Source organism: Hoplias malabaricus, chromosome 12 (genome assembly GCF_029633855.1).
Source record: "Hoplias malabaricus isolate fHopMal1 chromosome 12, fHopMal1.hap1, whole genome shotgun sequence".
Lineage (NCBI taxonomy): Eukaryota > Metazoa > Chordata > Actinopteri > Characiformes > Erythrinidae > Hoplias > Hoplias malabaricus.
This window is the reverse complement of record NC_089811.1, coordinates 3,032,164-3,049,160: the sequence shown is the minus strand read 5'-3', so window position 1 is coordinate 3,049,160 and position 16,997 is coordinate 3,032,164. Positions and strand designations below refer to the sequence as shown.

General features: G+C 40.1%; 1 protein-coding gene across 1 annotated transcript in view; it reads left to right on the top strand.

Annotated features, from left to right (window-relative positions):
- ttn.1 (titin, tandem duplicate 1) overlaps positions 1-16,997 on the top strand; it is a 153,882-nt gene that overhangs the window by 128,347 nt on the left and 8,538 nt on the right. The window contains 29 exon segments of the mRNA XM_066686859.1: positions 46-348; positions 447-743; positions 1,204-1,491; positions 1,599-1,898; positions 2,113-2,415; positions 2,530-2,835; positions 2,932-4,698; positions 4,805-5,098; positions 5,192-5,476; positions 5,565-5,864; positions 5,983-8,049; positions 8,149-8,451; positions 8,555-8,860; positions 8,952-9,242; positions 9,355-9,651; positions 9,733-10,038; positions 10,129-10,431; positions 11,047-11,328; positions 11,435-12,028; positions 12,218-12,505; positions 12,599-12,898; positions 12,989-13,291; positions 13,377-13,679; positions 13,776-14,360; positions 14,454-14,756; positions 14,901-15,200; positions 15,299-15,868; positions 15,956-16,261; positions 16,352-16,945. Of these exon segments, the coding sequence (XP_066542956.1) occupies positions 46-348; positions 447-743; positions 1,204-1,491; positions 1,599-1,898; positions 2,113-2,415; positions 2,530-2,835; positions 2,932-4,698; positions 4,805-5,098; positions 5,192-5,476; positions 5,565-5,864; positions 5,983-8,049; positions 8,149-8,451; positions 8,555-8,860; positions 8,952-9,242; positions 9,355-9,651; positions 9,733-10,038; positions 10,129-10,431; positions 11,047-11,328; positions 11,435-12,028; positions 12,218-12,505; positions 12,599-12,898; positions 12,989-13,291; positions 13,377-13,679; positions 13,776-14,360; positions 14,454-14,756; positions 14,901-15,200; positions 15,299-15,868; positions 15,956-16,261; positions 16,352-16,945 (13,044 nt within the window).

Sequence of the window (16,997 nt, the reverse complement as noted above, 5' to 3'; positions counted from 1 at the left end):
AACAATTTTTCAGATGCAAATCATACTCTTCATTTGCTTTACTAGCAATTCCTGGGCCACCATCAACCCCATGGGTGGGCTTTGTTTCAAGAGAAAGCCTTACTGTCTGCTGGCATGAACCAGTAGTTGATGGAGGAAACACTGTGTTTGGATACCATGTCCAAATGAAAGAAAGAAGCAGCGTTCTATGGCAGAAAGTGAATAAAATAGCTATCCCTGCTACTCAAATTAGAGTTACCAATATATGCCCTGGGATGATCTATGAATTCAAAGTTGCTGCTGAAAATGCTGCTGGCATTGGAAAATTCAGCAAGACATCAGAAGAAGTACTTGCCATAGATGCCTGTGGTATGTTTCTGAGATTGTATTAGTTTTTGTTTCTGTTTAGGAATATTGTATACAAAAACCATCCATCTCTTGCTCATTTTTTGAATAATATATTTCAGATCCTCCTGCAAATGTGAGAATCTCTGAGGTAACAAAGAACTCAGTCGGCCTTGTCTGGCAAAAGCCTCCATTTGATGGTGGAAGCAAGATTACTGGCTACATGGTTGAGAGAAGAGATGCTCCAAATGGCAGGTGGACAAAAGCGAACTATACCAATGTCATTGATACAAACTTTACTGTCTCCGGGTTATCTCAGGACCAGTCATATGAATTCAGAATCTTTGCCAAGAATGCTGTTGGTTCTGTAAGCAACCCATCTCTTATTGCTGGGCCAGTAACATGTGTGGATGTTTCTGGTGAGTATGAAAAAGTTATTATTTTATAAATAACATCCTGTAAATAGGGTCCAGGGTCTCCTGATTTCAAATATTTATGTTAAACAACACAAATCACAACAGGTTTTACTGGGCCACTATTTGTTTTGAAGCATTTTTCACACATGAATCATTCATTTTAGTAATGGGGAGGCCGTTATTCATGTGGGTCAAAAAATATCCTTCTTATTAGACATCCTTCTGAGTAATTTATACATATTATCACTATCCTGTGTTTCAAACAATATTTTATTTTTCAAACAATATTTGTTTCATTTTATTTGGTTAATTGTGATGCACAGACTGTTTACATTAACCCCCTGTATATTTTGGATGATAATTACATAGAATGTAATAAGGCTAGGGCTTTAGAGATTAAATGATTATAATCTTAATTGTATATGTAGATGTTTGAATATTCTTCCTAAATGTCTCCTTTTAGGTGCCCCAGCAATTGATTTGCCTCCTGAGTACTTGGATGTTGTACAATATAAAGCTGGGGCTTCTGTCAAGATAAGACTGGGAATAATTGCCAAGCCTTTGCCAACAATTGAATGGCTCAAGGATGGAAAGGAATTAGTGACAAGTTCACAGCTTTCAGTTGAGAGCACAACTGATTACTCTGCTATTCTTATCAAGGATGCTACTCGTCTTCACACTGGAACATATGAAATGAAGATCAAAAATGTTTTTGGCACAGCATCTGCTTCTGTCAGAATTTTGATTCTGGGTATGTGAACATTTGTGGCACTGTATTAACGAATATTTATATTTCATTACCTGTCATCAGGCTTCAATGGCAATAAATTAAATCCTTCATGTTTTAATGTTCACCAGATAAACCTGGCCCCCCAGCTGGAAACATTGAGTTTATATCAGTGACTGCTGACAGCATAACTTTCACATGGGAGCCAGTATCAGATGAGGGAGGCTCCAAAGTTACCCATTATTTGGTTGAGAAAAGAGAGACAAGCCGAGCGGTATGGTCTACCATCTCTGATTGTTTGGATGCACGCAGAGTCACTGTCCAGAAGCTGCTACGAGGTAGTGAATATGTCTTCCGTGTGAGAGGAGTCAACAAATTTGGTGTTGGAGATTCTCTGGAGTCTGACCCTGTGTTTGCCAAGGATGCTTTTGGTAATTAATTTTAAATTTTATTCCCATGTGGCTGTATTCATCACAGTAGTAGAAATGTTTTTTATTTACAAAATACTGTGTTGGCCAGTGAAAACTTTGGGACTGTTTTCTTGGTAATTGTGTCAGTAGATTTTTAATTCAGCTTTATATATAGAGCAGTATTTACAATTGGTGCTAAAGTTATAGCTTTCTGAATTATGAATGTTTTGTTCAGTCACTCCTGGACAGCCTACTACACCAGAGGCAACAGAAATCACCAGGACATCAATGAAAATTGTGTGGGATAAGCCAGGAGTGGATGGTGGTAGCATGGTTACAGGATACTATCTACAAAGACGTGACAAGAAGTGTTTACGCTGGATTAAGGTTTACAAAGACCCTGTCAGTGAAACAACAGCAAAGGTCTATCATCTGACTGAAGGAAATGAATATCAGTATCGTGTATGTGCAATCAACAAAGCAGGAGAAGGTCCATTCTCTGACGTGTCTGACTTTTACAAAGCAGCTGATCCTGTTGGTGAGTATTCCTTTACATTCATTGCATTATACCTTATTTAATTAGTTGAAAGATATTCCGTGTATTTTGTAGTTGTAGTTGTTTCTCATATATGCTTTCTTATTGTCTCTACAGATACACCTTCAGAGCCAACTAAACTGAAGGTTGTTGACTCAACTAAAACATCTATTACTCTTGGATGGTCCAAGCCAGAGTATGATGGCGGTAGTGAAATCACTAGCTATGTTGTGGAGAAAAGGATTGGTGATGAAGGAGCCTGGACAGTAATCAGCCAAAAGGGTGAAGTAAGAACCACTGAATATGTTGCATCAGACCTGAAGCCAGATGTTGACTACTACTTCAGAGTATCTGCTTTGAACTGTGCTGGACGTGGAGAACCAATACAGATGGAGGATCCTGTCCAAGCCAAAGACATCCTTGGTATGAACACATTTGTAATTTGCATTGTCTTTTTTATATAGAATATTCTATTATTATTGGAAATTTAACTTTCCCATTGTATGTGTGTTTTTGCAGAGGAAGCACATGTTGACCCAGATGTTGCAATGAGAACTCATTATATTTTGAAAGCTGGCAAAGATGTGGAGCTCATGGTGCCTCTCAAAGGTAGACCTGCTCCAAGTGTTTCCTGGAAGAAAGAAGAAAGAAGCATTGATAAGGATCCAAACTATATCATTCATACCACACCTACTTCTTCATGCCTTTCGATGTCACAAGTAACTCGAAATGATACTGGTAAATACACCATTGAGATATCAAACGGAGTAGGCCAGCCAAAATCACTGACGTTATCTGTGAAAGTACAGGACACTCCTTCTGCATGTAGAAATTTGGTCTTGAAGGACGTCACTCGTGGCAAAGTAACACTTTGTTGGGAGCCTCCACTCCTTGATGGTGGTGCTGAAATTACTAACTATATTGTGGAGAAAAGAGACTCTTCAAAACGTACATATGCTGCTGTAACAAACAAATGCATGGAAACCACATATGTCATTGAGGAGCTCTCTGAGAAGACATCATACTTCTTCCGTATATTGGCAGAAAATGAAAATGGTGTAGGTGATCCATGTGATACAGCTGAGTCAGTTAAAGCCACTGAGAAACCAGGTCCAGTTAAAGATTTAAGCATGAAAGACTCTTCAAAGACATCAGTGACACTACAGTGGTCCAAACCAGATTATGATGGTGGCAGCATTATTACAGATTACATAATTGAAAAGAGAATTCAAGGTCAAGAAGAATGGAGCCCCGCTGGCACAAACAAGCATTGTGAGCATGTGATCAAAAGCCTTAAGGAGCTAACAGAGATGTTCTTTAGGGTTTGCGCCACGAATGAGAAGGGCAGCAGTGACTTTACAGAAGTTGGTCCGATTAAAGTAAAGGATTATATCATACCACCAGAGGCAAACCTTGATGAATATCCTGACGGACAGGTCAGTGTACGCCTCGGCCACAACGTACATATTGAGTTGCCATACAAAGGTAAACCAAGGCCCTCTGTTATTTGGCTGAAGGACAACTTGCCACTGAAAGAAAGTGACAAGATTCGCTTTAAGAAAACAGAGAACAAGGCAACCCTAATGGTAAAGAATGTGGAAAAAGGGAATGAAGGCAAATATACACTTACTCTTGACAACAACGCCAGTAGGAAATCATTCCACATACAAGTTATTACACTTGGACCACCCTCCAGACCCATTGGACCCATTCGTTTGGATGAGGTCAGAGCAGAAAGCATAACCATATCTTGGGATGAACCAAATGATGATGGAGGTGGAGTAATCACTTGCTATAGTGTTGAAAAACGTGATACCTCTCAGACGGACTGGAAGATGGCTTGTTCAAGTGTGGAAGGAACAACATTCAAAGTACCCAACCTAATCAAAGGAGTTCAGTATCAGTTCAGAGTATGTGCAGAGAATCGGTATGGTGTGAGTGAGCCTCTGATGTCACAAAATGTCATTGCAAAGCATGAGTTCAGACCACCAGGTCCACCAGGCATGCCATTTGTCTACAACGTTACCAACGATGGCATGAGTATTCAATGGGATGCACCTATCTTTGATGGTGGCTGTCCAATACTTGGATACCATGTTGAAAAGAAGGAAACAAACAGCATCATGTGGCAGAAGGTGAATCCTGTCTTGGTGACGGCAAAAGAATACAGGGTTATTGGCCTTATTGAAAGCTTGAAGTACCAGTTTAGGGTTTATGCTCAGAATGATGCTGGAAACAGTCGTACAAGCGAGGAGAGCAAACCAACCATGGCTGTTTCTCCAGTCGGTGAGTTGAAATAATTAATTTGATTTATATTTTCAAAGCAATAACAGCGTGCAAATAATCTTTAAACATCTAGCTTTCTAAACACAGAACTATGTGTTTGTTTTAGATCAACCTGGCGTTCCTGATTATGTTGATGTAACAAGTGAATCAGTGAAACTGAAATGGGATGCACCCAAGAGAGATGGTGGAAGCAAAATTGTTGCTTACAATGTTGAAAAACGTCAGGGCCAAGGTCGCTGGTTGAAGACCAACTTCACTGATATTCCTGAAACTGAGTTTATAGTGCCTGGGCTTACTTGTGGCGAGCGCTATGAATTCAGAGTTATAGCCAGAAATGCCATAGGCACAGTAAGCCCACCTTCTCAATCTTCTGGATATGTGCTCATCAGAGATGAAAGTGGTACGTGCATGCAACACACACATTCAACATTCTTATTATGTAAACCTGTATTTTCATCTAATTTATATTTTTCTTTTATTCCCTCTACTTCAGTTGCACCAAACATTGAATTTGGCCAGGAGTACTTTGAGGGAGTTGCCCTTAAAGCAGGAGACAGCCTGAAGCTTAAAGTTACAATTACAGGAAGACCAACACCCAAGGTCACATGGTTTAGGGATGATGTGGAATTAACTAAGAAGATGGTAGACATCACAACAATTGCTGGATCCAGCACTATTTTTATCAGAGATGTTGACCGTTCTCACCGTGGCATGTATTCAGTAGAAGCCAAGAATGTCTGTGGAACTAAGAAGGAGCAAATGAAAGTTGAAGTTTTTGGTATGGAAAATACTGATATATAAGCATTATGTTTGTAACTATATTTCTCTGTCTAATAAGAAGTTGCATCTGTCTATTATGTTTTTAGACACACCTGGAGAACCTGTTGGACCAATTGTCTTTACAAACATATCAGAAAACAAAGTAACACTTTCATGGAATCCACCAGAGAATGATGGCTGTTCTGAAGTCACTCATTACATAATTGAAAAGCGTGAAACCTCCAAAATATCTTGGACACTAGTCACAGATCAGTGTACGGAATGCACATACAACGCCACCAGGCTGATCAAGACCAATGAGTACCAGTTCCGTGTTTCTGCAGTCAACAGATTTGGTGTCAGCAGACCACTGGATTCTGTTCCTGTCATTGCCCAAATGCAGTACAGTAAGTTAAATTTAGTTTACTTTTTAATTCACATTTATTAAGATGACCTTAACAGAGAGAAGCTAACCAATATATTTTCTCGATAAATTCCATAATATATTTGTCCTCCCTCTTGCAGCCACTCCAGATGCTCCCGGTACTCCTGATGCAACAGATGTTAATGGAGAAAGTATTACAATCAGCTGGGCTCCACCAACAAATGATGGTGGAAATCCAATTAAGCATTACATTGTTGAAAGACGTGAAAAGAAGACCGGACGCTGGTTAAAGATTTTAACCAGGAAGCCCATTACTGAAGTTGCACACAGAGTAACTCATCTAACAGAAAATATGGAATATGAATTCCGTGTTTTCGCTGTTAATGATGCTGGAGTTGGAACGCCAAGCAATATTTCAATCCCTATTAAATGTGCAGAACCAACTGAAGTGCCAGATGCTCCTTCAATTGTAAATGTTACTGATACCACCAACACATCTGTGAGCCTGGAATGGACCAGGCCTGGCTATGATGGTGGCATGGAGGTTCAGGGTTATATCATCGAGATGTGCAAGGGAGCTGAAAAAGAATGGCATAGAGCCAATGAAGATCTGTGCATTGTCACAAAGTTCACGGTAACTGGTTTGGTGACAGGAGCAGATTACAAATTCCGTGTCGGTGCAATCAATGCTATTGGAAAAGGTGAAGCAAAAGAAATTGCTGAGCCAGTACAAGCAGTGGATAGACTGACTGCACCAGAGATAGTAATTGATGCAAGCTTCCAACAGACACACATTGTCAAAAGTGGAGGCACCGCATATCTCCGTATTTCTTTCAAAGGAAAACCAGCACCTAGTGCCTCATGGATAAAGGTAGATGGAGAGCTTGGTGTTATGGCAGACATAACCACCACAGAGACTTTCACTTGTTTGACACTGGAGAACTGTACACGAAATGACAGCGGAAAATACACTGCCGCTCTTGAGAACAGTAGTGGTAGCAAATCTGTTACATTTACAGTAAAGGTGATGGACACTCCTGGAACTCCAGGTCCTCTCACTTTCAAGGATGTTACAAGAGGAGCCCTTACACTTATGTGGGAACCTCCAGCCAATGATGGTGGCGCACGTGTACATCATTATCTTGTAGAAAAGCGTGAGGCCAGTCGTCGTACATGGACAGAGGCAGCACCTAAGTGTACTCAAACAGGCTTGAGAGTTTTGGATCTCCTGGAAGGAGTACCCTACTTCTTTAGAGTCATGGCAGAAAATCAGTATGGCCTTGGTGAGGCTTATGAAATGCCTGAGCCAATTGTTGCCACAGCTGAACCAGCTCCACCAAAACGACTGGACATCATTGATACCACTGATACAACGGTTACCCTTGCTTGGCTGAAACCTGAACATGATGGTGGCAGTCGTGTCACAGCTTACTGTGTTGAGACCAAAGAAAAGGGAACAGATAAATGGGTTGTTGGTGGCTCTACTACAAACTTAATCCTGGAAGTTAAAGGCTTAGCAGAAGGCAAAGAATATGAATTCCGTGTCAAGGCCAAGAATGATGCAGGGTTCAGTGCACCCAGGGAAGCGTTCTCATCCGTTATTGTTAAAGAACCCCGTATTGCGCCAACTGCAGATCTCAGCGGCATTACCAATCAGCTCATCACTTGTAAGACAGGAGGCTCATTTGAGATAGATGTACCATTTAGTGGCAGACCAGCCCCAAGTGTTATATGGAAGCTTGAAGAAATGAGACTAAAAGAAACTGATAGGGTTTCTATCAAGACAACCAAGAACAGGACCATTCTGTCAGTTAAAGAGTGCATGCGAGGTGATGGAGGGCGATACTTCCTTACACTTGAGAATATCACTGGTGCGAAAACATTCACTGTCACTGTCAATGTAATTGGAAGACCCAGTCCTCCTGAAGGCCCTCTTCAGATTTCCTCTATAACTTCTGAATCTTGTGAACTGGCATGGAATCCACCTGAGGATGATGGTGGAACTGATATTACAAACTACATTGTTGAGAAGCGTGAGTCTGGCTCCACTGCCTGGCAACTTGTCAACTCAAGCGTGAAACGAACATCGATACGTGTCTCCCACCTGACCAAGTATATGCAATACACTTTCCGTGTTAGCGCTGAAAACAGATTTGGTGTGAGCAAACCAACTGAATCTGAGACAATTGTTGCAGAGCATCCATTTGGTGAGCATTAAAATTAAAGTAATACAAGGCACAATTATTCAGTACTAAATTGTATTTGTTACCTGAAGCCTAATCTTATCTCCTGCTTTTCTATCACAGTTCCACCAGGACCTCCTACCAGACCAGAAGTATTTGCAGTTACTGCTAACAGCATGAGCATTCGTTGGGAAGAACCATACCACGATGGTGGTAGTAAGGTCACTGGTTACTGGATTGAGAAGAAAGAGCGTAACACTATTCTCTGGGTCAGAGTGAACACCATCCCCTGCTTTGACTGTTATTACAAAGTTGAAGAACTTATTGAGGGTCTTGAGTACCAGTTTAGAGTGTATGCAATGAACAGTGCAGGTCTCAGCAAAGCAAGCGAAGCCTCAAAGAGAGCTGTTGCTCAGAATCCAGTTGGTAAGTTCAAAAATAAAATCCAAAATAAAAGGTTTCAATTCACATTTATTTATTTATTTAACAAGCATTGCCTCATTTGCTCTCCCTGTATTTATTTCTGCAGATCCCCCAGGAAAGCCAGAAGTGACCAATGTGTCAAGATCAACCGTGTCAATTAAGTGGTCTGTGCCAATGAATGATGGTGGAAGTCCAATTGTTGGTTACATTGTTGAACGCAAACCTTACACCGTATCTGGAGAAGGTCGTTGGCTAAAGTGTAATTACACTAATGTTACTGACACAAATTTCACTATTACTGCACTGGGAGAAGGAGAGGTCTATGAGTTCCATGTGATTGCCAAGAACGCTAATGGAGTTCTCAGCATGCCATCAGTTTCGACAGGAGCTGTTACTTGCAAGGCAGAATACAGTAAGTTTCAGCTTGCATTTGCTCGTCATATAATATTTGTACATGATGTACACATTTATAATGTTCTATTTTTTATTCTTTTATTTTCTAGTTCCTCCAAGAGCAGAACTGGACAGCAAACTTCTTGCAGACACAGTAACAATCAGAGCTGGCTCAGACCTTGTTCTAGATGCTGTTGTTGGTGGTAAGCCTGATCCAAAAGTATCCTGGGCCAAGGGAAATAAGGAGTTGGACCACTGTGAGAAATACTGTCTGCAGTATACAAGCACCCGTGCTCTGGCAATCATAAAGTTCTGTGATAGAGACGACACTGGAAAATATGTTCTAACAGTGAAGAACGCCAGTGGAACCAAAACTGCTGAAGTCAATGTAAAGGTGCTTGGTAAGTGTAACAACTTCTTTTATAAGAGCTGTCATACATATAGAAGATTAAAAAAAAAACTCAATAAATAGGCCATAAATATTTTATTGAGTTGTATCAATTCTTTTCTAAGATACCCCGGGGCCATGCCAGGAGATAACAGTAAGCAACGTAACTGAAGATAAATGCAAAGTATCATGGAAGGTGCCTGTAGAGGATGGTGGTGACACAATTACGCACTATACTGTGGAAAGGAGGGACACCAACAGGCTCAACTGGGTCATTGTAGATGCTGAATGCAAGGCTCTCACATGTGACATCACAAGACTTTTCAAGAACAACGAATATATTTTCCGTGTGAGGGCTGTGAATAAGTATGGGGCAGGTGTGGCAAACCAGTCTTCACCAATCATTGCCAGAAACACATTCAGTAAGTTTGAAATTAATCATAAATGTTTTTATTTACTACTCATAAAAAAATTTGCTAATTAAAGCTCTTGTTCAATTGCAGCTGTCCCCTCACCTCCGGGACCACCAGAAGTCCTTGTTGTTGGAAAAGATTTTGCAACAATTGAATGGCTGAAACCTGAGAATGATGGAGGCAGTGAAATCACAAACTACCTTATTGAGAAGAAAGAGAGGAAGAGCATCAGATGGATCAAGGTCAACAGAGATACTATACTTAAGGACACAACTTTCAAGGTTACAGGTCTGCAAGAGGGCAACATTTACCAGTTCCGTGTTACAGCTATGAATGCCGCTGGTGACAGTGAGCCCAGTGATGTTTCCATGTATGCTGTATGCAGACTACCAACAGGTAATTTATTCACAAAATACCAGAACTATTGCATATTTATCTTACACTTACTCAGAAATATAAACGAACTGCAACCCATTTCTACTACAGGCAAGCCAGATGCTCCTTCAATTCCACGTATAACAGACACACACAAGGACAGCATTAGTCTGGCCTGGGTAAGACCTGTGGAAGATGGAGGTGCTGACATTATTGGTTATATACTTGAAATGCAAGAACACGGTGCTGAGGAATGGACCAAAGTTCATGAGAAAACTATTAGAAACACAGAATACATAGTGGAAGGTCTTACTGCTGGTAAAAAGTACTGTTTCAGAGTTGCTGCAGTCAATGTGAATGGAACCGGTGACTTCAGTGGCCCATGTACTGAAGTGGAGCCTATTGAACGAATAGGTAAGATTTAAGAGTTCATAGTTAAGACATTTACACATTTAATATTCGATGTTGTTTGAAATTCTGTGAGCCCTTAAGAGTGTTTTATATTTCTACATAAATAAAAAATAAAAAAACAAATCACTAGAAAAGTAGATTAGGAAAAACCATTTAAGTAAAAGAGACCAAAAATTCTATTCTTATTCATGACATATATCCAACATTCCAGATCTATGGGTGCCAAAATATATCTTTCAGTATCTGGTGTGATCATCCCCCTTGCAACAAAATGTTTCTGATAACTGTTGATCAGTCCTGCACATTGGCTTGGAGAGATTTCATCTCTTTCTTAAATTAATCTCAAATAAACTTGAAATGAATTGCCAATCCTAGATTTTCATATACTTCAGCCACTCACAGTTCTGAGATACTGGATCATTTCATTTTCCTCAATAAACAAATTAACAAGAACAATATTTTTGTCTTTTGTTTAATTTGATTTTCTTTATATTTCAGACCTGTGTCTGATGATGCAGAAATATAACCAATTCTCAAGGGTTTACAAACTTTTAAGAACTTCTGTATAAAATTAAAGTGAATGTTTTCCACTTGCACTAAGAAAATTATTTTCTACAGAAATTCCTGATCTTGAGCTTCCTGACGATCTGAAGAAGACCGTTTGCTTAAGAGCTGGAGCTTCTCTGCGTCTTCATGTTACTGCCACTGGAAGACCAGTTCCGGCTTTCACCTGGAGCAAACCTGGTGTAGATCTGCAGAACCGTGGGTTCATTGAAGTGACTGACACTGCCACAACATTGATTATTGATAAGGTGCATCGCTATGATGCTGGAAAATACACCATTGAGGCATCTAATTCAGCTGGCAAGAAAGAAGCTAGCATACTTGTGAAGGTTTATGGTATGTTTTGCCATATTTAAGCAAGCCCATTTTCTAAAACATTTATATGATGTATTTTTGTCAAAGGATAGTACATAATGTTTCATATATTTGCATTGTCTTTTAGATACTCCTGGTCCACCAGGCCCAATTAAAATCAAAGAGCTCACAAAGAATTCTGCTCATATTTCTTGGGACGCTTCTGAAGTTGATGGTGGTGCTCCTGTTAATAACTACATAATTGAGAGAAGAGAAACATCAATGAGAGCCTTCAAAACAGTGACTTCTAAATGCAGCAAAACATCATTCAAAATTACAGGCCTGGAAGAGGGAATACTTTACTACTTCAGGGTCTTGCCAGAAAACATCTATGGTATTGGTGAACCACGTGAGATACCAGAAGCTATTCTGGTGTGTGAAGTACCACTACCTCCAGCAAAGCTTGATGTTGTAGATGTCACAAAGTCTTCTGTAACTCTTGGATGGGAGAAACCTGATCATGATGGAGGCAGCAGAATCACTGGCTACATTGTTGAAGCTTGCAAGGCCGGTACAGACAAATGGATGAAGGTCGCCACGTTAAAATTAACAGACTTCCAGTTCACTATTGAGAAGCTGAATGAAAATGAGCAGTACCTCTTCAGGGTACGTGGTGTCAACAGCAGAGGAATGGGTGTGCCCAAAGAAACTGTCACTGCTGTGACGGTACACGAGCAAAGAGGTATTTACCAAATATTTTACTATGAATTATTGCATGTTTTGAAAATTAAACAAAAGGGCATTTTGTTTTAGCTAGGTAAATGTTTTTGCTTTTACATAACACATGTTAACAGCATGGACATAAACATTTACATAAAATATATAATGTCAGTCAGTTTTGTTCAACTTTTTTTTACCTTTCTTTTTTCAGTTATGCCAAAGGTTGATCTGTCAACCATTCCCCAGAAGCTGATCAGTGTTTTAGCTGGCAAACCCCTTGAACTTACTTTGCCAATCAGTGGAAGACCACCTCCGGTTTGCTCTTGGTTCTTTAAAGACAATAAGCTGAAGGTCCATGGCCGGGTGAAAATACAGTCAACTGCACACCTGACCATATTAACTGTTCAAGACACCACAATTGATGATACTGGAGAATATATACTTGAAGTGAAGAATAGCACAGGAGTAACTACAGAAAAGATCAAAGTTATCATCCTTGGTAAGTTTATTAGTTTCTATACAACTGTAATTTTATGGCTTAATTATCACGCCTGTATTAATTGTAAATTATTTATAAAACTGTTCTTTACAGACAAACCTGATGTGCCTAAAGGACCAATTCATTTTGAGGAAATTGATGCCACTTCAGTTACAGCAAGCTGGAACCCACCAGAGAGAGATGGAGGTGCTCCAGTCAGTAACTATGTGGTTGAGCAACGGGATGCTCATCGTCCAGGATGGGTACCTGTCTCTGAATCTGTTACCAGACCAATATTTAAGTTTGACAGATTGACAGAAAGAGCTGAATATGTCTTCCGGGTAGCAGCGGTCAATCGCTATGGTACTGGAGACTTTTTGCAGTCTGATATTGTGGAATGCAAGAGTTCCAAATGTAAGGAAAATCCTTTTTTTTCCACATTTATGTGAAATGGTACAATTTTACTAGTAGTCAGTATACTTAATTGTATTTCTATGTTTACAGCCATTCCTGGACCACCAGGCAGACCAGTTGTGTTTGATTGTTCTCGCGATGGCATGACTATTGCATGGGAACCACCAGATGAGGATGGTGGATTAGAGGTGTCTGGCTATATAATTGAACGCAAAGAGGTCAGAGCGGACAGATGGGTCCGTGCCAATAGGAACCCTGTTACAATGACAAGATACAGATCCACTGGTCTTATCGACGGCCTTGAATATGAGCACAGAGTGACAGCTATCAATGCTAGAGGTGTTGGTAAACCCAGTCTACTCTCTAAGCCAGCTGTAGCAACTGATCCTGTTGGTGAGTATATTTTTATATTTTTTTTCCACTCAAAATGTCAGTGCAATTTTGAGATAACTATTTTAACTTCTGGTAATCTTTACAGATCCACCAGGTTCACCTCAGAACCCAAGAGTCACAGACACCACAAAGACATCAGTGTCACTTGCCTGGAATCCACCTGATGAAGAAGGTGGTTCTAAGGTTTCTGGCTATCTCATTGAAATGCAGAAAGTTGGCTCTGTAGCTTGGATCAAATGCAATACCACGCCATCAATGATTTGTGAATACACACTGACTAAAATGCCCCAGGGAGAGGAGTTCAAATTCAGAGTCATGGCCTGTAACGCTGGAGGACCAGGAGAACCTGCTGAAGTGCCAGGAACAGTTACAGTGAAGGAGATGCTTGGTATGATGACTTACTACATTACTTCAATGTATTTAATTTTTAATTGTGACTGATAATTTATTTTTAAATTAATCTGGAAACTTTGGTTTATTTCAGAACCTCCAAGTCATGATCTGGACGCTAAGTACAAAGATGTCTTTGTTGTCAGACATGGAGCAGTCATCAAAATTACAGTTCCAATCAAAGGCAAACCATCACCTATTTGCAAATGGACAAAGGATGGCTCTGAAGTCTCAAACCGTGCAATGATTGCTTCCAGTGAAGATGGTAGTGAGCTTGTAATTAAACAGGCTCAGAAGTCAGATTCTGGTGTTTATGTTCTCCATCTTGAAAACAAATGTGGCAAAAAAATTGTGCAGATCAAGGTTAAGGTCATTTGCCGTCCATCAGCTCCTGAAGGTCCTCTTGGATTTGATGATATCCAGGCACGCTCTGTAAGAGTGAGTTGGAGTCCACCAAAAGACGATGGTGGTACGGAGATTCTTGGCTATATTGTGGAGAGGCGTGAGGCTGATAAGGCAGCTTGGTACACTGTGGACTCACGAGTGGTTGACACATCCCTGGTGGTTAAAGGACTACAAGAAAATGTTGAGTACCATTTTAAGGTGACAGCTGAGAATAAGTTTGGCATAAGCAGTTCCCTTAAATCTGAAAAAACTGTCGTACCAAGGACTCCCATTTGTAAGTACTGTTTTTTCTGTCTTATACTAAGTACATGTTATAAGGATTATCAAGAAAACTATATAATATGTATTGTTTATCTTTATTTTTAAGGTGTGCCAGAAGCATCCAGTACACCACCAGAGATCATGGACGTCACTAAGAACTCTGCTGCTTTGGCATGGGCTAAACCTAAAGATGATGGCGGATCACCAATTACTGGCTACTTCATTGAATACAAAGAGGTGTCTTCAGATAAATGGATTCGTCATGAATCAAAGATTACCTCTACCATGTACACTCTCAGCAGACTAACTACTGATGCAGAATATCAGTTCCGTGTGATTGCTGTAAATGATATAGGAGAGAGTCAATCTGGACCTGCTTCAGATTCTGTCATATGCAAAGATCCATTTGGTAAGCCCATATTTCTTTATAAACACTGTCAATTTAACAGACACTCATGCACAATGTGTTTACACTGATATCACACAAAAGAAATAGTGATAAAAAAAATAATAAATAGTGTTTAAAATGTTATTGCTCCTTTCTCTGCCTCAGACAAACCAAGCCAACCAGGTGAGATAGACACTGTGTTGGTGACTAAAGACTATATTACCATACAATGGGAAGCACCTGAATGTGACGGTGGTAAGCCAGTGCTTGGTTACTGGATTGAGTACAGAAAATCAGGAGAAAGCACATGGAAGAAGTGCAACAGGGAACTCTCCAAGGACAAACAGTTCACTCAGGGTGATTTGCAGGAGGCTACTGAGTATGAATTTAGAGTTTTTGCTGAAAATGAAACAGGAATAAGTAGACCTCGCAGGACAGCAACTGGGATCAAAACTAAACTGAGTGGTATGTACACTTGCTGTGATTTACAGTATATCTGCAGCATACAAACTGCGCAACTAATGCTGATTTAACATACATATATATTTTGTTCATTATTTTAGCTGGATCTAAACCAGCTCTCAGGAAGGAGATGGATGAAGTTAGCGCCAAACTTGGACAGACTGCTACTCTAAAATGTCAGATTATTGGAAGGCCTGTTCCTGAAATTAAATGGTACAAAGGAGGCAAAGAAATTAAAGAAGGACGCAAATACACAGCTACTTCAGATGGACGTAACCACGCACTTACCATCTCAACAGACCAACAGGAAGATGAGGGATTGTACACATGCAAGGCTGTGAATGAAGCTGGGGAATGTGAAACCACTGGCACATTAGTTCTGGAAGCAGCACCACAATTCCCTGTCCCACTGAAAGAAAAAATATTTGCAGAATGTGGCACCACTGTGCGCATTCACGTTCTGTACATTGGCCGACCTCAGCCCAAAATAATGTGGCTTCATGGGGCCAAAAATATTGAGCCCTCTGAGAATATCAGCATTGAGAATACTGAGTATTACACTCATTTGATTTTGAAAAACGTCCAACGCAGGGTGAATGGTGGACAGTACAGAATCAGGATCAACAACCACTTTGGCTCTGCAGATACTGTAACTCAACTTGAAATTCTAGGTAATATTTCCATTAATTAAAAGCAATCTATTTTTCTTTTGACCTAATGTTGTAGAATGCAAATAAACATTTATTTTCTGTCCTCAGACAAGCCTGCCATACCTGAAGGTCCTATTGTACTTGAAGCTTTGTTGAAGAACTCTGTAATCATTAGCTGGAAGGCATCAAAAGATGATGGTGGATCAATGATCACAAACTACATAGTGGAGAAACGTGAAGACAAGGAAGGGGCAGAGTGGCAACTTGTGTCATCATCTATTACAGGCACATCATGTCGTATTCCAAATCTTGTAGAAAATGAAGGCTACTTCTTCCGGGTTTCAGCACAAAACCGTTATGGCAACAGTGAACTACTGGAAACACCATCTGCTGTTCTTATAAAGAGTCAATTAGGTAAGTTAAGAAATGTTGAGGAAATAAGGATGTTTTGAAATAAGGAATATTCTCAAAATCATTCACTTGTGTATTTTAAATATTTTATAGATAAGCCAGGAGCACCACTAAAACCAGTTGTGTCTGGATTGACCAAGAGCTCCTGTATTGTGTCTTGGAGACCACCTCTTAGTGATGGAGGTTCCAAGATCAAGAACTACTGTCTTGAAAAGAGAGAGACAAAGAAGACTGAATGGGTCCCTGTAACCACAGACGAGATCCACCAGACAGTCTACTCTGTTAAGGCACTTACTGAAGGTGTGGAGTACACTTTCCGTGTGAAATGTGAAAATCTTGGTGGAGAGAGTGAATACAGTGAAGAGTCTGACCCTGCTGTTCCAAGGACTGAAGTTGACGTGCATGCTCCTGCCTTCAAAGAAGACCTCAGAAACATGAGTGTGAAATACAAGAGCAATGCAACATTTGTTTGCAAGATAACAGGAAATCCCAAACCTGTGATCAAATGGTTCAAACGTGGCAAAGAAATTCAGGCTGATGGAACCAAGGTCAAGATCCAAGAATTCAAGGGAGGTTATCATCAGCTTGTTATTGCTAATGCTGATGAGGAAGACTCAACTGTTTATCAGATTAGAGCAACAAACCAGGGAGGATCTATCTCAGCCACTGTTTCTCTGGATGTTGAAAGTAAGTCTGTATTAAACACATCTTACATTACATTATCAGTTCATTTCAGTAT